The 22890-nt window shown below is 43.4% G+C and overlaps 1 protein-coding gene, 1 long non-coding RNA gene and 1 pseudogene across 3 annotated transcripts in view; 2 read left to right on the forward strand and 1 right to left on the reverse strand.

Annotated features, from left to right (window-relative positions):
- Positions 1-1408, forward strand: part of LOC105494869 (uncharacterized) — a 44968-nt gene extending 43560 nt beyond the window's left edge. The window contains exon 5 of one of the 2 annotated variants that reach the window (XR_011622074.1): positions 956-1408. This is a non-coding gene — a long non-coding RNA (uncharacterized lncRNA). The remainder of the gene's footprint in view (positions 1-955) is intronic. The other variant, XR_011622073.1, reaches the window with a different exon arrangement.
- Positions 1409-4102: 2694 nt separating this feature from the next.
- On the reverse strand, positions 4103-5047 carry LOC105495225 (olfactory receptor 2G3-like). The gene has a single exon (XM_011764513.2). The coding sequence runs from the start codon at positions 5045-5047 to the stop codon at positions 4103-4105; it is 945 nt and encodes a 314-aa protein (XP_011762815.2).
- Positions 5048-21688: 16641 nt separating this feature from the next.
- On the forward strand, positions 21689-22890 carry LOC105495224 (olfactory receptor 2A12-like; annotated as a pseudogene).

The following is a 22890-nucleotide window of genomic DNA, read 5'->3' on the forward strand; positions in this document are numbered from 1 at the left end:
TCTATTCTATTCTATTCTATTCTATTCTATTCTATTCTTGTCTAGTCTATCCTATTATATTCTGTTCACCATAAGTAAGTGTAAAGAATACCCTTCAGCAGTGAAAATAAATAAACATAAAAAAATGTTTTAAAATAACATTGTTGGGCGACTATGGCAAGTTACAAAAGAATACATACTGTATAATTCAGTTCAAAATTCATGAAAACAAATAAATTGTTTAAGAACGTTATGTACATTTCTTCAAAAACATCAATAAAAGCAATTTAAAAACTTAAACCCTAGAACAGACACTGAAATATGTGGGATTTTTTTTTTGTTTTTTGGAGACAGGGTTTCACTCTGATCCCGAGGCTGGAATGCAGTGGCGTGATCACAGCTCACTGTAGCCTCAACCTCCCCAGGTTCAGATGATCCTCCCACCTCAGCCCTCCTAGTAGTTGGGAGCATGTCACTATGTCCAGCTAATTTTTCATTTTTTGTAGAGACGGGATTTCATCATGTGGCCCAGGCTGGTTTCAAACTCCTGGGCTCAAGCAACCTGCCAGCCTCAGTCTCCCAAAGTGTTGGGATTACGGTGTGAGCCACCGCACCTGGCCAACACTGGAATGTTAGTAGTTATCACTAGGTCTAAGATAATGGATGATTTTTATTTTCTTCTTTTTGTTCATTTCTGTTTTACAAAATTTTAAAACATAAACGTGTTTTAAAACATGTATTACTTTTGCATAAAGAAAAGCGGTAATAAACTTATAGAAGGTATTTTCAATGAATGTAATAGACAAAAAATTAATGTCCAAAATGTATAACAAACTACAAATTAAGAAAAGACAATATCTCATTCATTGAGCACTTAGTATTTGTTATTCAATACAGAAAGCGCTTTACATGTATTATATCATTTACTCCTTCTAACAACCATCTCATGTATATGCTATTTTCTTTCCATTTACAGATGAGGAAGCTGAGACTCAGAGAAGTTAGGCTACTTGCCCATCGTCACTAAGTTGATAAAGAATAGTACTCTAATTGAAACCCTGCAGTCTGACTCCAGAGCCTGCTGCACTACACAATACTAACAACAAATTCATGAAAAGATGTTAAACTCTCTAGCAACCAGGGAATTGCAAATGAAACAATAAATAATGGTGCCAAGTTTCATCTATGAGATGGGTAGACACATTAGAATGTTTGAGATAGATGAACAATGTCGAGCATTGGTGAGGATGAGAGTTGTCGTTGGTATAACTACATGGAAACATCATTTGGGAGTATCTAATAAACTGGAAATTTCTTTGATTCTGCAATCTGCAAAGTCTACTTCTATGATTTAAAAATATATATACATATGGAGAAATGCCCAAAGACACTTGTTGTAGAATTATTTAAATAGTGAAAAATTGGAAATAAACAAATATTCAACAATGGTAAATTGGATAAATGAAATAAGCTCAAATGCTTATTAAAGAGAATGAGCTACCCCTATAATTATCAAATGAGTAGATGTCAGAGCGAGTTAAAATTTTTTTCTGAGGCAGGGCGCAGTGGCTCACACCTATAATCCCAGCACTTTGGGAGGCCGAGATGGGCGGATCACGACGTCAGGAGATCCAGACCAACACGGTGAAACCCCGTCTCTACCAAAAATACAAAAAATTAGCTGGGCGTGGTGGCTGGTGCCTGTAGTCCCAGCTACTCAGGAGGCTGAGGCAGGAGAATGGCGTGAACCCAGGAGGCGGAGCTTGCAGTGAGTTGAGATCTCACCACTGCACTCCAGCGTGGGAGACAGAGCAAGCCTCCGTCTCAAAAAAAAAAAAAAAAAAAAAAAAAAAAAAAAAAAAAAAAAGGAAAGAAAGAAAAAAAATTCTGAAATATACTGACATCATGCTACCACTTAAAAAATGTAAACACACACGGGAACAAGCCTATGCATTGCTCATGGATGCAATTGTGGTTGATTGGGGGAGTTCGAGATGTTCAAAGGGCACTTCAACTTTACCTGTTATTATTTAATTATTTTTTAAAAATAAAGAAAAAAAGACAGACTAAACATGGCAAAATATTAACAAATATTTCTTTTAGGTAGGGGAAAATGAAATCTTTGTCATATAATTTTCTGTCATCTCTATTTCTGTATCTGTTATTTATCTCTGTATCTATCTAGTGATATATGCATATAGATGTGCATAATGCACACATATATTTTTCTTTTATGAAATGTATGTACAAGTTGAGTATCCCTAATTCAAGCATCCAAACTCTGAAATCCTCCAAAATCTGAAATCTTTTGAGTGCTGACTTGATGCTCTAAGGAATACTCATTGGAGTATTCAGATTTCAGATTTTCGGATTAGGGATGCTGAACCAGTAAGTGTAATACAAATATTCCAAAATCTAAAAAAAGTCCAAATCTGAAATGCTTCTGGTTCCAAGTATATCTGATAAAGGATAATCAACCTATATCTGTTTTCTCAAATAAAAATGACATTTATTTACTTACTTTTTAGATTTTTTAATTTTTAGTTTTTATGGGTACATAGTAGGGGGATATATTTATGGGGTACATGAGAGATTTTGGTACAGGCAAGCAATCCATAATAATCACATCATGGAAAATGGGGTATCTATCCTCTCAAGCATTTGTCCTTTGTTTTGCAAACAATCCAATTCCACTCTTTTAGTTATATTTAAATGTATAATTAAATTATTACTAATAATAGTCTCCCTTTTGTGCTGTCAAACACTGTGTCTTATTTATTCTTTCTATTTTTTTGTAATCACTAACCATCCCCACCTCCTCTGCTAGACCCATCCTTCTATTCTCTACTTCCATGAGTTCAATTGTTTAGATTTTTTTAGATCCCATAAATAAGTGAGAACATCTAAAGTTTGTCTTTCTGTGCCTGCCTTATTTCCCTTAACATAATAAGCTCCAGTTCCATCCACATTGTTGCAAGTGACAGAACCTCATTATTTTTTACGGCTGAATATTACTTCATTGTGTATACGTACCACATTTTCTTTATCCAGTCATCTGCTGGTGGACATTTAGGTTGCTTCCAAATCTTGGCCATTGTGAACAGTGCTGCAACAAACATGGGAGTGCAGGTATCTCTTCAATATACTGATTTCCTGTCTTTGGGGTGTAGACCCAGCAGTGGGGTTGCTTGCTGCACCATATGGTAGCTCTATTTTTAATTTTTTGAGAAACCTCCAAACTGTTCTCCATAGTGGTTGTAGTAATTTACATTCCCACCAACAGTGTTTGAGGGTTTCCTTTTCTCCACATCCTCACCAGCATTTGTTAGTCCCTGACTTTTGGATAAAGCCATTTTAACTGGGGTGAGATGATATCTCACTGTAGTTTTGACTTGCATTTCTCTGATGATCAGTGATGTTGAGCACCTTTTCATATGCCTGTTTGTCATCTGTATGCCTCCTTTTGAGAAATGTCTATTCAAATGTTTTGCCCCCAAAAATGAGATTTAAAGTGTAAATTTTAAACTGATCATGTAAAAGTCAGTACTACAAACTGAGCCCAGAGCAGACTAGACTAGTTATTAGCCATATTGTTATACATATATGTCTAAAACAACTCTAGCTCTTATTTTATAGGCACCTAGTACAAAAAGCAATGCTAAATATTACTTGTGTTTGTCGGACAGTAATGCAAGACTATGTCCCTGCATAATCTGCCTGCTTTTTATGTAATTTTTCACCCCAAATGACTCTTTATGTGGTTTTCACACTGGGAAAGAGCACGTGTGCATGTTAAACATGTGAGTGCCATTATGCTGAACTGACATAAACTTCCAGAGGTAAGGAGAGAACCCAGGAAAAGCAATGGCCATGAACCGCAAGGACATAGTCTCTGTAAAGAAATACTTTGCCTTCAATACTCAACTGAGTCTTTGGGTGGTGGGAGCTGAAAATTTTTCAGCCAATGATAGAGGACTTCCCAGTTAGAGTGGCCACACCTTCTTCTGGCTGCTTACAGCCGCAGGAAGAATCAGGTTGGTCAGAACTGAGGTACCTGTATGATATCAAATGAGCCCATCCAGTCTGCCCATGACTATGGACAACTCTGAAACATCCTGAGTCATTAAGCTGTCCTTCTGACTCTAAGTATTTTCAGAAAGGCCTCCTTTACATCCTTGTTCCTGAGGCTGTAGATGATGGGATTGAGGAAGGCAGAGACAACATTGTAGAACAGCGCTAGTTTCTTGTCCCGCTCCGGGTCATACCAGGAACTCGGTCTCATGTACATGATGATGGCTGGCCCATAGAACATGATGACCACGGTGACGTGGGAAGCACATGTGGAGAAGGACTTGAGCCTCCCCTGTGCTGAGCGGATTTTGAAGATGGAGGTGAAGATGCGGACATAAGAGGCCAGGATGAGGGAGAGTGGGACCAAAAGCAGGATGAAACCCAAGATGAAGTCCAGCCTGTCATTAAAAGATGTGTCTGCACAGGCCAACTTCAGGACAGCAGGGACCTCACAGAAGAAGTGGTTTATCTTGTAGGGGCCACAATAAGGCAGATGCATGGTGAAGACAGTGTAGATCAGCCCCCCAGTGATGCCAATGGACCAACAGACAATGACCATCTTGATACAAATGGAATGGCTCATGAGTAGGGTATAGTGAAGGGGGAAGCAAATGGCAACATACCTGTCATAGGCCATAATGGCATAGAGGACACACTCAGCAATGCCCAGGACCAAGAAGATGAACATCTGGGCTGCACAAGCTCCCCAGGAGATGGTCCTCCTTGGACACACCATATTAACCAAAATCTGGGGCACAGTGGTAGTGACATAGCTCATGTCCACCAAAGAAAGGACACTGAGAAAAAAGTACATGGGCATATGGAGGTGTGAGTCCAGGTAGATCAGCATGACGATGAGTCCGTTGCCCAGAAGGGTGATGAGGTAGAGGAGGAGGAAGAAGGCAAACAGGGCCATTCTGACCTGTGCCTCACTGGGGAAGCCAAGGAGGATGAACTCAGACACAGAGCTGTGGTTTTTCTTGCCAAGGCTCTGCATGGTGATCTGCCTATTAAGGAGAGACAAGGACTTCCCTGTTCTGTCCCTTCCTTGGGAAAGGAAGGCTGGGATTGACAGAAACTGAGCTACACACGGTGCACAGTAACTCGCACAGATTAAATCAAACCTTTGTTGAGTTGGATGAAAAGGACAAGGAAGCCAGGAGTGAGTAGATGCCTCTGCTGAAAATCTAATTATGACCTGTGGGGGCTTAGGGTACTGTCAACCAGAGGTAATGTGGTGGCAACCCAAGGTCACAGGGCGACTGAGGTGATGGAGGAGAAGAAAATGAAGGTCTTCCAGAGATGATAAAAGACATGCTGAGCAGCAGAGGGGAGAGATCTCGCCACCCTGAGCACCTGAGACACGGGCCCTGGTTCCTGGCTTGCTATTCCCACTTTCCCTGAGGCCTGTCTGGGCTTCATTTCTTGTACTTGGATCTAAGTGAAATTTTATGTTGAATCCTTACAACTGCCACTTCGCGACCACATTTTTAACTCAACTGTTCCTGAGTGTCCATGGTTGTCACTCACCCAGCTGCTTGACCTTCGGCAAGTCCCTTCACCTCCATTGGCCTCAGTCTCCCCATCTGTTAAATAGAGATGGAACATCTAGGCACAGGATTATGGCAAGGAACCTATGAGACACTGTATGTCAAGACATTTTGCAAAATATAAATCACTTGGCAAATAAAAGGGCTTAGTATAAGTGGGATGAGTCTGGAAATCAGAAGAACTCAGGACTAATCTTGCCTCTGCCTCTGATTTTCTGTGGGATCTTGGGTAACTCCATATCCTTCTCTGAGCTTTGGAGTCCCATTTAAAAAAAAATGAAGCTGTTGGATTCCAGAGGGTCCTTCCAGCTCTGATGTTCTTTGATACTAGGAACACCAGGCTAGAGACCCATGATCGCATCAGTGCCTGAGCACCAAGAGGTGGGCTGAGCTCAACAGGGTTGTGTTGGCAGGAGACTTCCCATGGGAGCTAGAGATATGTCCAGAGCGTTGGAGAATACCTAGAGCATAGTCTCAGGCATCAGCACTCTGGAGTCTAGTGGTCTCTTCTCCTATTCCCAAGTCACACAGCCTCTCACTTAAGCCTCTTCACCTACTCCCAAGTCATTTAGCCTCCCAGGTCCTTCATGTGTAAAATGGGAGTAGTATCTCCTCCATAGTGAAGATTCCATGAAATATACCTGGTTTATAGAAAGTGCTTAATAAGTGGGCCGGGCGCGGTGGCTCAAGCCTGTAATCCCAGCACTTTGGGAGGCCGAGACGGGCGGATCACGAGGTCAGGAGATCGAGACCATCCTGGCTGACACGGTGAAACCCCGTCTCTACTAAAAAATACAAAAAACTAGCCGGGCGAGGTGGCGGGCGCCTGTAGTCCCAGCTACTCGGGAGGCTGAGGCAGGAGAATGGCAAGAACCCGGGAGGCGGAGCTTGCAGTGAGCTGAGATCCGGCCACTGCACTCCAGCCTGGGCGGCAGAGCGAGACTCCGTCTCAAAAAAAAAAAAAAAAAAAAGTGCTTAATAAGTGGAAGCAATTTAGATCCTAGGAAGCTTAGGTGGAAGGAGGAGTGGAGAGAGGAAAGAGTAGGTACAGGTGCATTCTCAAGCGTCTGAGCTTCCAAACAACAGGGCTGCAAACATTATCCTTAGGGCTGACAGCCATGACTGACAGTGAAGGTGAGGAAGCTGGAAAAATTGACTGAGGCTGAACGGGCAAAAGAAGACAGTGTCAGATGCGTGTTCTGTGCTTTAAGGAACACCAATAATTGGATGAAAGATAAAAATGTCCCAGATAAGGAATGTTTGTGAAGGTTAGAGGAGACCAAGGGCAGCTCAGGGTCTTGGACATTGGGAGGGATAACTTTTCAAGAGATAAGGACTGGTCAGCAGTGAGGATTGCAAACCCTGGCACCAGGATGATGAGGGCTGAGAATTAGGAGGCGCCCACATCGTCCTTTCCCCCAATCCACACCCCAGACCTGGACTCATGCAGAGGCCTTCTGTGGGCCTCCCTTCATCACCTCCACCAGCAGATACTGTCTCAGCTATCATTCCTCGTCTCACATCTCCTTAGACTGGAACTCCAGGCCTTTCCCAATCTGGTTCTAACCACTTTTCAAGTCGGTGCAACTCTCCATTTATCTCCATAAGACTTCTGAGCCATGATCCTAACACAAGACCACCAAAGGGATCCTGGTCTGGGCAGCTGGGATCCCCCATCTCTGATCCACAAATCCTCCATGCTAGCTGGGCAGCTGAGATCCCCCATCTTGGAGCCACAGATCCTCCATGCTAGCTGGCTTCCTCAGTGCTTGCCATGCATGCCACCACCTTCTGCTCTAGCTGTTCTTCTGTTGGGAATGTCTTCTCTAATCCTTTCTGCTGCCTCAGCTCCCACCCTTCCAGGTTCAGCTTGGCTTCCTCCTTACCTGACCGGTCCAGCCTTGTTTATTTTATGTGCATATTGTCTTCCCCGCCTGGCTGAAGGCAGAGGCCGTGCCTCTTTCATACCTCTCCCTAGTATTAGTTTGCAGCAGCTGGCAGATCCAGGGGTCCTATTTGCATCAGAATGGGGTTGAAGAGTAGATTTCTAGCCCCTGAAAAGCCCTGGGGATTCCCTGTCCGTGTGGTAAATGCAGCACAGAACACCTTAGCTGGATGCAATAAACAGCCAGAAAGTTTAATGCTCCCAGGACATTTCGGGCTTGGAGCTGGTGAGCTGGGTATCTTTCTGAAGTTCCCACTGGGGACTGAAATTTTTTCCCACTGAGACTTAGAGGAGGGACAGGTCCTGTGGTTGAGTGGCCACATCCCTGTGTGACACGGTGATAACACTATCATAATAAAACGTGCTTTGTTTCCTCCCAAACAGTTTTTTGTGCCTTTTACATCCTCAGGCATCTTATCCAAGTCCACACACCCAATAGAGAGAAAACCAAGGCTTGGATACAGATACAGTAGGGCCCCCTTATGCATGGGGGATCCGTTCCGAGACCCCCAGTGGATGCCTGAAACCACAGACAGTAAAAAACTCTACACCACGATTTTCCTATACACACATACCTATGATGAAGTTTAATTTCTAAATTAGGCACAGTAAGAGATTAACAGCAACTAATGATAATAAAATAGAATAATTATAACAATATACTGTAGTGAACGTGGTCTCCTCCTAAATATCTTACTACACTGTACTCATCTTCTTGTGACCATGTGAGATGACAAAATGCCTACATGATGAGAGGAAATGAGGTGGGTGATGTAGACATTATAGCATAGCTTTAGGCTGCTACTGACCTTGAATATGAGCACAGCAATACCACCACAGTCAATCTGTAGCCAAGATGCCTACTGAGTGACTAACAGCCAGGTAGTGTAGACAGTGCAGATACGTTGGGCAAAGGATGATTTGTGTCCTGGGTGGGATGGAATAGGACAGCATGAGATTTCCTGCTGAAATGAAATGTCAGAATGGCATGCAATTTAAAACTTATGAATTGTTTATTTCTGGAATTTTCCAATTAATATTTTTGGGCCATGGTTGACTGCAGGTTACTAAAACCACTGATAAGGGGGAACTATTGTTATAGAAATGCTACTCATGTTTACTAGTGTTCTGTAACTACCATTTATTGAAGACTATTTTCCTTAGATGTCTACTCAAGTCCACACAGCTCACTGTGGTATAAATGCTACCAAATCTATTACTATAACAATGGCTACTTATTATTGAACAGCCTCTCTTATCAGATGACCCACTGGGTACTGCACACAATGTTATTCTCACAACACAGTCAATATGTCATTTGATAGAACAGAAGACTCAGAAAGGTTAAGAGAATTAAGTGGTTCACACTTAATTGATGTTGCTCACACCACACAGCAGATAAATTGTATATCCAAAATTTGAACTTAGATCTGTTAGATTCCATATCATTCTACTGCAGCACTTCTTTCTTTCTTTTCTTTTCTTTTCTTTTTTTGAGACAGTCCTGTTCTGTCACCAGACTGGAGTGCAGTGGCATAATCTTGGCTCATTGCAACCTCTGCCTCCCAGGTTCAAGTGATTATTTTGCCTCAGCCTCCCAAGTAGCTGGGACTACAGGCATGTGCCACCATGCCCAGCTAATTTTTGTATTTTTAGTGGAGATGGGGTTTCACCACATTGGCCAGGATGGTCTCGATCTCTTGACCTCGTGATCTCCCCTTCTTGGCCTCCCAAAGCACTGGGATTACAGGCGTGAGCCACCCCGCCCAGCCTTTACTGCAGCATTTCTATGACTGAGGTGCAATACTGGTTCAGAGGGTGCATGTAGTCAGGCTGTAGAATTATATGACTGAGTGTAGGAGCCAGATGGTCAAAAGGCCAGGGCAGCTGTGCAGCCTTCCTTGATCCACTTGGAGGACACTCTCCCCAACTGAGTGCTCTCTTGAGTCTTTCTAGAATTCCAAGAGAGAAGGGCAAGAGACTGGCTTGATCTCATTAACTGCTGCAAGACAGGGCTTACTGGAAAAGAACCTGCCTCATGGATGGGAGGCATTGATCAACTGTGACAGGCGGCCTCCCGCAGCAAGGTAAAATTCAAATTATTATTTTTAAAATTTATTTTTAAAAATTAATTAATTTTTAATTCACAAATAAAAATTATTTGTTTTAGAGTGTACAACATGATGTTTTGAAGTATGTATACATTGTTGAATGGTTAAATTGAACTGATTAACATATGTATTAACTCACTTTTTTTGTGGTGAGAACACTAAAAAGTACTCTCTTAGCAATTTTCAAATATACAATACATTGTTATTAACATATCCTCACCATGGCATGCAATTGATCTCGTAAACTTACTCTTCCTGTCTAACTAAAACTTTGTATCCTTTGACCAACATCTCCCCCATTCTGCCCTCCTCATCCCTTACCCAACCAGCCCTGGCAATCACTATTCTGCTCTCTACTTCTATGAGTTCAACCTTTTTGGATTTCACATATAAGTGAGATCATGTGGAATTTGTTTTTCTGTGTATGGCTTACTTAACATAACATCCTCCAGGTTCATCTGTGTTGTTGCAAATAACAGGATCTACTTCCTTTTTAAGGCTAACTAGTACTCCATGGTGTGTATATACAAATTCCACACTTTCTTTATCCGTTCATTCAGTGAAGGTCGCTAAGGTTGATTCCATGTCTTAACTAATGTGAATAATGCTGCAATGAAGATAGGAATGCAGATATCTCTTCAACAGACTGATGTTATTTTCTCTGGATGTATTCCCAGTAGTGGGATGGCTGGATTATACTGTAGCTCTATTTTTAGTTTCTGAGGAACTTTCATGCAGTTTTCCATAATGGCTGTACTAATTTACATTCTCAGCAACCATGCACCAGGGTTCCCTTCTCCACATCCTTGCCAATACCTCTTATCTTTCTTCTTTTTGATAATAACCATAGGATTTAAATTCTGAAGAATGTGGTAATGAAAGTGAAGTTCAGGGCAAGGTGAAATCCAATTTGGGTACTGGGGCCTTAAAGCCGATGAGAAGTACTTTTATCTTGGTCTAGTGGTGAGGAATCTGTGTCAAAGGGGTCTGTCTGCAGGAGTGGGACCTGGGCCACTGGAGGGAAACTGAGGGGCAGAATTGGATGGGTCCTGGTAACTGGTATGGGTCCTGGCAAGAGCAAATCATCTTGAAGGACGTCTGCAAGGCAAAGGCCAAGGCAGACCTGTGAATATAATACGAGCACAAAGTTGGACAGGCCCATAGCCTAGCGGGACTGGATGCTATCTCAGGGACTGCTTAGTACTTAGGTCCCCAGAGATGTAACACTTATATCCAGGCAACACAGATTTTTGTGCCTGGTCCCAGCTGTGGAAAGACAGCAGGTCCTGTGTCTCTAGAATATGAAGTCAAGAATGGGATTTGGGTAGGGTCATCTCTTAGTTTTTATGATCCAGTCCTGCTATAGGTCAATTAACACCTGTGATTATTTTAAACATTCCCCTTCACTCTCAAAACGTGTCTGAATTTGGACATTATATGGTCTCCTACATGCTCTTTATTATACGGTCTCCATGAGCTGGCAGCTACCTGACATGGATGGGCCTATCCATGGGCACACACAGTAGACATTGCACAATGTAGTTTGTGCTTTAATGTTTTCTCTCTTAACTATTTATCTGCTCCATACATCATGCCCTTCCCTAGACTTAGCTTCTTAAACTCCAGAAGACACAGAGCCATTCTTTATTATGAGACACAGAGAAAAAAAAGTCAGACAGATTGGGAGTTGAATGCTGACTTCACCACTTCCCAGTCCCTGATCAGTTGGGCTATAGCATTGTCAATATTATTTACCATCTAAAAAAATTCCAAAAATATTAGCCTTTGGTTTCGTTGGTTTTCTCTATTGTTTTTCTATGTTCCACTTCATTGATTTTGTAATATCTGCTATTTCTTTTTTCTTCTTACTTTGAGTTTAATTGGGCTTTCTTTATCTAGTCTTAAGGTGGAAGCAGAGGTAATTGCTATGAGATCTTTTTTCTTTTTTTTTTTTTTTTTGGCAGAGTCTCACACTTTTGCCCAGGCTGGAGTACAGTGGCGTGATCTTGGCTCACCACAAGCTCCACCTCCTGGGTTCACGCCATTCTCCTCCCTCAGCCTCCTGAGTAGCTGGTACTACAGGCACCCGCCACCACACCCAGCTAATTTTTTGTATTTTTAGTAGAGACAGGGTTTCACTGTATTAGCCAGGATAGTCTTGATCTCCTGACCTCGTGATTCACCTGCCTCAGCCTCCCAAAGTGCTTCTTTTTTTAATATAAACATTTAGTGCTATAAATTTCTAAGTACTGCTTTCCTTTGCCTCACAAATTTTTAGACGTGTGCTTTAGTTTCCAATATTTGGAGATTTGCTAGATATATTTCTGTCATTGTTTTTCAGTTTTCAATGTCTGAAAAATTCTTTCTTTCACCTTGATATTTGAAAGATATTTTTTCTGGGTAAAATCTTCTTGTTTGACAGTTTTGTTTTCTTTCTTTCAGAACCTTAAAGACATTGTTCCAGGGTTATTTTGCTTCCCTCGCCATTCACGAGAAGTTGGCTGTTATTCTGATCTTTGATTCTCTATATGTAATATCTTTTTCTGGCTTCTTTTAAGACTAGCACTTAAAAGCAATTTTCTTATGACAGGTCTTGTTAGAATTTTTTTCATGTTTAGTTTTCATTGAGATTTTCTTGGATGTATGGGCTTATAGTTTTAATTATATTTGGACAATTTTTAGCCATTATTTTTTCAAATATCTTTCTGGTTTTTTATTTTGATAACGTTTATTAAACATTTTAGGCCATTTGAAGTTGTCTCACATCTCACTGATGCTCTACTCACTTTTCAAAAGCCTTTTTTCTGTGTGTTCTGCTTTGGTTGGTTTTGTTATGTTTGTTAATATTTTCTTCAGCAATGTCTAATATACTGTTAATCTTACCCAGTGCATTTTTCATCTAACACATAGTTTTCATCTCTATATAGTTTTATTTTTATTATATTTCAGTCTTAGACTTATATTTTTCATGTTTCTTGTTATTGTGCTTGATCTTTCCTGTAGCTTCTTAAACATGTGGAATATAGATATAATAACCGTTTAATGTCCTTATCTACTTATTCTTATTGATCTGTGTATTTCTGAGTCAGTTTTAACCAAATTATTTTTCTCCTCATTATAGGTTGTATCATTTTGTTTTATGGCATTCCTGGTCATTTTTGTTGGGTGTCAGACATTTGAATCTTACTTTGTTGATCCAACTGTGTTGGATATTTTATTTTTGATTCCTAATAAATACTCTTGAGCATTTTTCTGGAATGCAATTAAGTTACTTGTAAACATTTTGACCCTTTTGAGTTTTGCTTTTAAGTTTTATTATGTGAGACCAGAGCAGCATTTAGTCTGGCTAGTGGGAACAGGAAGTATCTATGGCCCTATGTGAGCGCTGAGGTTTGTTCCCTCTAATCCTTTCACTTTTCCCCCTGTACTCATTTGCTTCCTTCCTTCCCCATCCTCTGGCCATTTCCTCACACAAATGCACTGATCAATACTTAGCTGAAGACTTGGGTGGGACCCCGTGCAAATCTCTGGAGCTCTTTCTTTGTACAGCTCTCATTTCCCCAGTGCCCTGCTCTGTGAACTCTTCAGAGAGCCACTTTGGTCTCCCTGAACTCTCAACTCTATCTCCTCAACCCATGGAGACCACTGGCCTCCTTCGTGTCCTCAGTACCCATGGCATAGCCTGGTCATTCTTTCTAAGCAGTAACTTGGGGAAATGGTAGTGTTGAACTCACTGGTTTCTCAAGTCTCATAGATCGCTGTCTCTTGCTGCTTGATGTCCAGTGTCTCAAATAATATTGTTTCACATAGTTTTAAAGATCTGTAGTTATTACAGATGTGTATGTGGGGGGGTGGTTAATTCTGATGCCTGTTACTTCATCCTGGTTGGTAACAAAGTCTGAAACTGCTACTTCTATATTTTATAACTCTAACTCAACTCAATATTTTTAATACCAGGAAAGCTTGCTACATTGTAGTGCTATCCAATTAGGTACCATATTTAATAGAAAAAAAAATGGGATCAAAACTACGTGTCCAACAATAGGCTAACAATTCCTTGAAAATAATAGTTATAAAGGATATGTCAGTGGATGGTAAATTGCTTACTATGTAATATTAATCTTTAAAAAGGCAGAATAATTAATCCTTTAGAATTGGCCTGCAAAGAAGAACACAAAACCCAACTAATACTGGTTCATATATACAGGAATTTTTTTTTTTTCACGTAACAAGAAGTCTTGAGATAAATGACTAGTTGCATTTGTTCACAGTTGAATAATGTTAGTGGGAGACCACTGTGAGTCTCAGCCTTTTTCTCATGATGTCAAGAGAGTTGTCTAACTCCAGACATTACATCTGTATTCACAGTGGGAGAAAGACGGTCTGAGGAATGGGACTGTATCACAGTCACCCTATCTCTTATGTCAGGAAAACAAATTATATTCACAAAAACTCCTTAGAGGAGCTCTTAGGTCTCACTGGATGGGATCAGGTTCAATATCGCCCTTCAGCTTAGATTTTTTATGGTGGATTGACTGTCCCAAACAAATGTCAGCAAGAATACGGTTCTATTTGCAAAGAAGGGGACCAATCAACTAGAATCTGTCACAGTAAAGTTGAATCTAAATTGTGATATCAACCAGGCAAGAGAAAAATAAACACTATCATTTTGGCATAGAAAAAAATTAGAGAGAAACATCAAGAAGTCAAAATGAAAATGTTCTTTACCGTATGGAACTAAAGCATGATTTTTTTTCTTCTTTCTACTTTTCAGTGTTTGCTAATTTTCTTGATGAATATGGATTACTTTTGTAACTCAGTAGCAGACAAGAATCTAGTACGGGTGTAAATGAATGTACAGTGGACATCCCCTGGACTGAGAATCGAGATTTTCTCTTTCCTTCTCAGTCTCCATCACCTTGAAGCTCAGGTAGGGACCTCAGGAACAACTCAGGGTTCCTGGAGAGGCTGGGGTTCAACTTTGGGGAGTCATTCTGCAGGTGACCCAGTCATCAGAAGAGCTGAGGGCAGGCCCTGTCTCTAGGCTAGAGACTCAGGTGGTCCCAGTTTGTTATTCTCCCCACCTCGCAAGCAGAGTGCAGTCAAGGTACTTTACAAAATCGGTCAGACCTAGACGAGATCTCAGCTACCTTGAACAGCTGGAGTAACAGCTTTGACTTGGAGTAAGCCATTTCACCTCTCTGATCTTCAATGTCCTCACTTATTAAGTGGAAATAATGTGTTTCTCTCACAGAGCACAGAGTTGTTGGAGAACTGAATAAAATGGTGCTTGTGAAGTGCCTGGCACACTAAAAGTGTTCAATAAATATTGGTCCCATTTATCTTTTCCTTCCAGATTCCCAGGAGGGTATGTATTTAGCAAAAGCCCTAGAAGAAACTCCTGCCCTCACAGATTTCTGCTCTTAGGTCTAGAGTTTGTTTAGTCAACCACCTCCTACTCCTGGACATTTCCACATGTGACTCTGTCCTTCCCATCCAGGAGCCCTGGTGGCTCCTGTCTCTGGCCTGGCTTGTAGTGGATCATGACACTGGATTAAGTATTGATTAGGGGCACAGCCTGTGTGGTCAGACAAAACTGTGTGCATAATCCCAGCTCCACACAGGCTACTTGATGCTCCAAGTTTCCAGCTCTGTATCTGTAAAATTAAAACAGTGCCACAAGGATGTAGTACATATTCAATGTCTGGTCTGTAATGACAACTTTAAAAACAAAAACAAAAATGAATCGCAGGTATGATTGTGACATAGGGAACATGGGTCCATTTTATAGAGGAAACAGGGGCTCTGGGAAGCTACATGACTTGTCCAGGTCACAGTGGCCAAGTCTGACTACAAATCCCCTGGTCTTATGCCACACCAATCACTTCCCCAGAGGTTGATTTTCAGAGCCCTTAGCTGCTGAGCAGAGGGTGTGAGGATCCCTGTGGCTGTCAGTGGGAAGTGTCTGCTGGGGCTGCTGCCTGACACTAGAGACATTACGTGGAGGCAAGGATCCAGCTTGGGAATTATGGGTGGGATCAGAACAAGAAGGGCTTATTAAGAGGACAGAGGTGACCCAGGAACCCCACATCCCTCCTACGGAAAGGCAGGAGTATGTAGACGTCACTGCATTGTAACACAGACCGGGCATTCTGGGGTAGAAGGGAGAGTGTTGTTAGAGGTGAGAGGGTGGAGCAGAGTATGGGGGCGTGGGGTGCCTTAGAGAACTTATCATTGAAGTCAGAAGGGACCAGTACTTACTTTTAGTTCAGTACAATAAAGGATTTTATGAAAGGCAGAGTCACGGCCACCTAAGCGGCCTTGAGCCTTGAGAGAGGGAACCTCCTGTCCCTGGAAGGATGTGAACAGCAGCTGCAGCACGCTTGCCAGGGAGGCTGCAGAGAAGTTATGGGCTTGAGTATGGGCTGGATTTTTCAAGACTGCCTCCAGCCCCAAGGTTTGCTGAATTCCTGAGGTTATCCAGAGCAGATTTGTGGGTGTTGCTGAGGTGTCAGCGAGGGACTTGCAACCCAGAGCAGATGTCAGCAAGATTCAGAACCTGCTGGCTCAGGACCCCTGCCAGGTCTGGTCACCCTGAATGAAGAGCCTTCCCAAACACCGAGGCTCTATGGAGGACTGTGGCTGCCCTCCTCATCTGGGAGGGGAAGACCAGGGCTGGGGGTCCATGGGCTGGGACAGCATCTTACTCTGAAGGCAGCGTTCGCTTGTGATGTTCAGGGAGGCTGCAGGTTTCAGGCAGCTTTGCAAGGTATGCTCCTGCAGGAGGGGCATGAGAATGTGGCAGCTGCTCCAGCCCAGTCGACAGGGGACCCTGGGGCCAACACTTGCTCCCTGGGGCCAGGCTCCAGGCTCCTCTCTGACCTTCTGATTCTCTCTGTTTTCAACTCTTTCCAGTCTACTGAGTCTCTTTCCTGCCTCTGTGTCTCCTGTCTGCCCATAGTGTACGTCGATTCTTTCCAACTCTGCCTCCATGTCTCCATTCTGCCCAGCCTGTGCCTCTGGCTTGTACCCTGGTCCATTCTTGCTGCCCTTGGGTGGGGAGCTGCCACCTTAGCCCTCTCCACATTGCTCTATCTTTGGTCTCCTAGGATAGTGCTGGGCTGCTATAACTCACCCCTATCACCTGGTACAGCAGACCCCAGTCCCTTGGAGAAGGGTACTCCCCATTTACCCTTATGCCCCTGAACCAGCCCTCTATCCTCTTCCCAGACAGCTCTGAGGATTCCTGGGGCTGCCTGGACATGGCAGGAGGAGGACATGTGGGAAGGGCTAGCTCTAGCATTGCCCTCCTGGCCTCCGACCTTTCGTCGGGATGCCCATTGCTACCACATGCAGCCCATTATGAAGAAGATCATGGTATGAAGGGCTGGGGGCCAGAGGTGGACACACAGATTCGGATAGAACCAGCATATGGCCATTCCCCTGTGTGCAGAAGCAGCACCAGCAACAAGCCTGGTATTGTCTCCTCCCTGCATCTACTTGGCTTGATCAACTGTCTGCCCTGGCTTCACTCATCCTGCTTTTGGGTTATGCTTTCTGTTCCTTCTGACTCCTTCCATTCAGCTCCTACCTGGGAGGAGGCAGGGAATGAGCAGGCAAGTGAACGAGTAGCGCTGTGGGGGGATGAGGACCTGTTTTCTAGCATGTCAGCCCAGCCATTCTTGCTATAGATGTTCAGGGAGGTGATGGTGCCTGTGATCATGAGTACAGGCTCTGCACAGCTGCGGCCCTCGGCAAGGGGTGTCACCTCTTTCCTTATCTGTAAAATGGGTATAGTAATGCTACTCACTGTACAGGGTGGCATGCATGGGTGTCCTGTTCAGCTCACAGGCAGGCTGCTACAGCTTTCCCTGCTTCCTGTAGCTGGTGTCTGCTCTGATTGGATGGTGCATGTATTCATTAGTAAATCTTTCAGCTATCACCCAGTTATGGGGATAAAATAAAATAATGAATGTAAAGCACGTGTTACTATGCCTGGCACATAATAAACTGCTATCACTAGAGTTATTAATGTTAGCTGGGACAGGGACAGAGTAGAAAAATTCACAGCACTCAGCACCAGTTCTCCCAACGCCCCATCCACCATTGACTTGGGCCCTGGTTTCTCCTGAGGGGCTTCTCAGACACAGGTGATTCTTTCCTGACCTCCAGGGAAAGGAGAGAAAAGTGTAGGGAGAGGGAGAAGGTAATAATTCCTTTCTCCTTTGTTCTGGCTTCCCAGGGTCTCCCAGTATGCAGATCACTCAGCAAACATTTATTGGGTCTTATGATGCACCAGGCTATGTACTAAGTAAGAAGATTACAGAGGGCAGCAATAAAGCCATGCATAAAGTGGAGCTGTGCTGCTTGGTGAGGATGTGTCTGACCTGCAGACTTTTCTTTCTCCCTTTCTTTTCTTTCTCTTTTCTTTCTTCCTTTATTTCTCTCTCTCTCTTCCTTCCTTCCTTTCTTCTTTCTTTCTTTCTTTCTTTCTTTCTATTTCTTTCTTTCTTTCTTTCTTTCTTTCTTTCTTTCTTTCTTTCTTTCTTTCTTTCTTTCTTTCTTGCTTTCTTGCTTTCTTGCTTTCTTGCTTTCTTGCTTTCTTGCTTTCTTTCTCTCTCTCCTTCCTTCCTACCTTCCTTCCTTCCTTCTTTCTTTCTTTCTTCCTTTTCTTTCCCTCTTTCTTTCTTGCTTTCTTTCCTCCCCCTCCCCTCCCCCTTCTTCCCTCCCCTCCCCCTCCTTCCCCTCCCCTCCTCTTCCCTCCTCTCCTCTTCTCTTTCTTTCAACAGGGTTTCACTTTGTTGCCCAGGCTGGAGTGCAGTGACACAATGATACCTCATTGCAACCTTGACCTCCAGGGCTCAAACGATCCTCTTGCCTTGCCCTCCCAAGTGGCTAGGACTACAGGCATGCGCCACCTTGCCCGGCTATTATGTTTTTATTTTCTATGGAGATGAGGTTTTACTATATTGCCCAGGCTGGTCTTGACATCCTGGGCTCAAGTGATCCTCCCACCTTGGCCTCCCAAAGTGTTAGGATTACAGGGGTGAGCCACCATGCCCAGCTATGACCTGCAAAATTTCCCAGTTAGCTTAGGCTTGCCTTGAGCTAAGACTGAGCCTGAGGAGCTGACCAGCTGGGAGTCAGGAGTTCTGGATCCGAGTCTCAACTCTGACACAAATTCCCATTGCGACCTAGAAAACAGCTCCTTCCTACAGTAAATCCATCTCCACATCTCCTCTCTGGAGATGACCTCCAGGGCTGCTGGGATGCTTTCTATGTCAGCTCTAGAGCAGCAGATGATCTCTGTAAAGTGTCAAGCCCCTCAACCTTCCTTGGAGTCTGAGGACCAAAACTAAGTCTGGCTTTAAGGAGTGAAGCCGGGGAATTGGCCTAAATTTGTTAGACTTTTCCCTGCAGACAAGGAAGCCAGGAAGAAGTGGCCCAATTGGATTTTTGTTTTAGGAAGAACACTCTGAAGGAGGGCAGAGAATGGGTTGAGAAAGGGTCCAGTGGGAGGACTGAGATGAGACCAGGTGAGAGACAGATGCTGAGTGTCTGAGCTGATCATTCCAGCGGGATTGGAGAGAGACAAGATGGGTGGGAGAGGCATTTTGAAGGTGGCAGCAATGGAACCAGGGGACAGATAGGATGTAGAGACAGGAGCTGAAGGATTTGCCAAGTTTCTGACCTGTCTGACTGGACTGATCTGACAAATGACATTGATTACTGTGTGTGCATGTGTATGTGCATGTGTGGGTGTGCATATGCACACGGTGTGTGCGTGCATGGTTATATACACGTGTGTGTATGTATATATATATACATGTGTGTGTGTATATATATATACACATATATAAATATAATCAAACCAAAGCCAACACAAGACTCTTTTCCCCTAAGATTTGGCTTTTTTATCCTAAGAATCAAGGACAAAAAGTTTCAGTAAGTTGATGACTCAGATTAGTTGAGCTCTGGCTAGCTCTGGTTTTGCTGCACATGGGAAACCCTACAGCTGCTGAAGAATGAATGAGATTCAGTTTCTTCAATATATTCCCTCTCTGAGCCTCAGTTTCTCCACCTGTGAGATGATGATAATAATCCCTCCCCTATACTTCTCACAGAGTCATCAGGAGGCTCAAAGTGAGAATGAATGTCAAAGCATTTTGCAAGGCACAGCTCAAAAGCTGAATTCTATATTTTTGGCCCAAATGGAGGCACAGAGGCTGGGCTCATCATGGTGGATGATGTCGCTCCTGGGTCTCCCTCACATGTGCTTTCTGCTTACAGTGTCTGAGAGTCAGGCAGTTTTTTCCCAAATGCTTTGTAGAGACTATTGTACACCCTCAGGAGAGTTAGGGAGAAGTGATGGGAGCTCTGGGGTTCAGGAAACCAAGGTCCTGGTTGTAGAATGGCATCTGCAGGCATACTTCACTGGTTTATAGACAGCTTGTCCCAACTGAGCACAGCCTGCCTTCACAGTTTGACCGGGTTAAACACTCTTTAACACCAGAGCCTAAAAAAAAAATCCCATTCATTGGCTTCATGTAAGTAATAAATAGTGAGAAATGGCAGCACATTTCCCCACACAACGCCCAAGGTGGAATAGTCCAACCTCTTTGGGCTGCTTCTCCACAAGAAGAATGTGGCTTTCAAAGTAGGTATTTTGAATACTATTTTATAGCTGAGGAAATAGAGGCCTAGAAAAGTGAACTAAGAGCCCAGGTCACACAGCAAGTCAAGTCAGAGCCAAAATCCAAGCAGAACCAGCTGTCTCTAAACCCCATGCCCATTCCACCCTGTCATGTGGTTTTTCTCCCTTCAGGACCGTCTGGCCCCAGCACCATTATCTTTTGTTCAGAGGAAGAAACTGAAGCCAACCTAGGGAGACAACGTGACCTGCAAAAGCTCTTTGGTGAAAGGTAGATTTTAATAAAAATGGTTGTCTGCCAGCTACGTGACGTCTATCAGATTAACATCAATGAAGGTCCTGGAAAGATGCCTAGCACAGAGGAGAGTCAAACTGTGCAGTCCTTTTGACCAAAATTAATAAACCATCTAATGGGTTGAGTGTAGGCACAGGTTCCTGTGAAGACTCGTTCATGGTGCTCCGAAGGAGAGCAAGCAAACTGGGGAACACGTAGGTTGAGATCAGACAAATCAGTGCCAGGAGAAGGAGAAACACTGAGGACATCAAGATAGCTCCATTTCCTAAGGGCTGATGATGCATATGACATCTCTTCAGAGAGGGTGCCCTTTCCCTGTTCCCATGGAGAAACTGAGGCTCAGAGAGACAGAGCTAGGGGTCAGCAAGAAGACAAAAGTGTTAACAGAATTTTGACTTTTGTGGGGAGAAGGAATGGCGGGTAGACACCTGGGGCAGTGAAAATTTATGCTGGGCATCAAGGATGATGGAGTGACTTTTCAAGACATCTGTTTGCACAGCTTGGACCTGAATACCAGTCTTGTATATACCAGTCTGTAGAGCCATGCAGAAATGCAGTTAAGATTTATTGAACACATATCACGTGTTAGGCCTTCTTGTGTGATAATTTCCATGCCAAAATATTATTCAATCTTCACAGCAAACCTGGAATAGAGAGACAATTATTCTCATTTTGCACTTCTGGAAGCAACCTCAAAGAGGTTGGGGGAAGGGTAAATGGCTTGTTCAAGGTCATTCTCTCAGCAAATTATACCGGCCAGATTTAGAAGTCAGTGTTCTTTCTACTACACTGTGGTCTGAGATCAGGTGGGTGGGTAGTCAGAGAGCTGTCTTGGCTTGTAGACAGACTGAGGGTAAAATTAAAGTGATAAAAAAATAGATATCTTCAAAGGATAATGTGGGTATTCTCATTGTTACAGGCCTCTGAAATTTTCCAACTTGCATAGAGTCAATACACCAATATTTATCTCAAAACGCCTGGTGGCATGAAGAAAATCCAAGTGCCTCACTAAGGAGAGGAGGATGCTAAGGGTAATTAGAGACCGGCTAGTTCAATGCTTTCATTTCACAGCTGGAGAAACTGAGGCTGAGACGGGTAAGTGTTGGTGGTTTGGAGGTACAGCCAGTGCTAGATGTGACTCCTCTTCACAAATCTCCTGGGAGTGGTGGCAGTGGACAAGAGCAGGTAAAATTGGTGGTATTGTTGGGGATTATCATGTTTCAGCTGAACTGGGCATTGACCATTACCCAACCCCACCAGTGACCCCAGCTTGAGTGCAAACCTTAGCTAGTTCCCTGTCTGAATTGGTGCCTTTCTTTTTCACTGAGAGGTGGAACATAATGCAGGAGCCCAACCAGTCCTTTGTGACTGAATTCATCCTTCTGGGCTTCTCCCTCAGCCCCAGGACCACTCCTCTGCTCTTCTCGGCTGATCTTCTGATCTTTCTGATGATCTTCCTGTTGATTATTCTGGGCAATGGCTTGATTGCCATCCTCATTTGCCTGGATTCACACCTTCATACTCCCATGTACTTCTTTATTGGCATCCTGTCCATGTTGGACCTGGGCTACACTACTACAACTGTGCCCCAGATGTTGGCACATCTGGCCAGTGAGAAGAAGACAATCCCTTTCACGAGCTGTGTGGCCCAAATGTACATTTTCCTGGTGCTAGGCATCACTGAGTCCTGACTCTTTGCCATCATGTCTATAGACAGGTATGTGGCCATTTGCCACCCACTCAGGTACAAAGTCATCATGAGCCCTTGGCTCTGTGGGGTAATGGTCATTTTTTGTGGACTCTGGGGTGTCACCTCTGCCCTTGTCTACACAGTCTTTGCCATGCACCTGCCATACTGTGGCCCCAACAGAATCAACCACTTCTTCTGTGAAGTCCCTGCAGTCTTAAAGCTAGCTTGTGCAGATACCTCAGTCAATGACTGAGTAGATTTCATTCTTGGTTTCAGTGTCATCCTGATCCCACTTTCCCTCATTCTTGTAATTTATTTCAACATTTTCATTGCCATCTTAAAGATACGTTCAGCACAGGGGCAGCTAAAGGCGTTCTCCACCTGTGCCTCCCATATCACTGTGGTCACCATGTTCTCTGTGCCAGCCATGGTCATGTACATGAAGCCTGGCTCTAAGTCCTCCCCGGAAGAGGACAAGAAGCTGGCTCTGTTCTACAATGTCATCTCTGCCTTCCTCAACCCCATCATCTACAGCCTCCGGAACAAGGACGTGAAGAGGGCTGTCCTCAGGGTGACAGGCTGGGGCACGGCCTTATAA

This window comes from Macaca nemestrina, chromosome 1 (genome assembly GCF_043159975.1).
Source record: "Macaca nemestrina isolate mMacNem1 chromosome 1, mMacNem.hap1, whole genome shotgun sequence".
Lineage (NCBI taxonomy): Eukaryota > Metazoa > Chordata > Mammalia > Primates > Cercopithecidae > Macaca > Macaca nemestrina.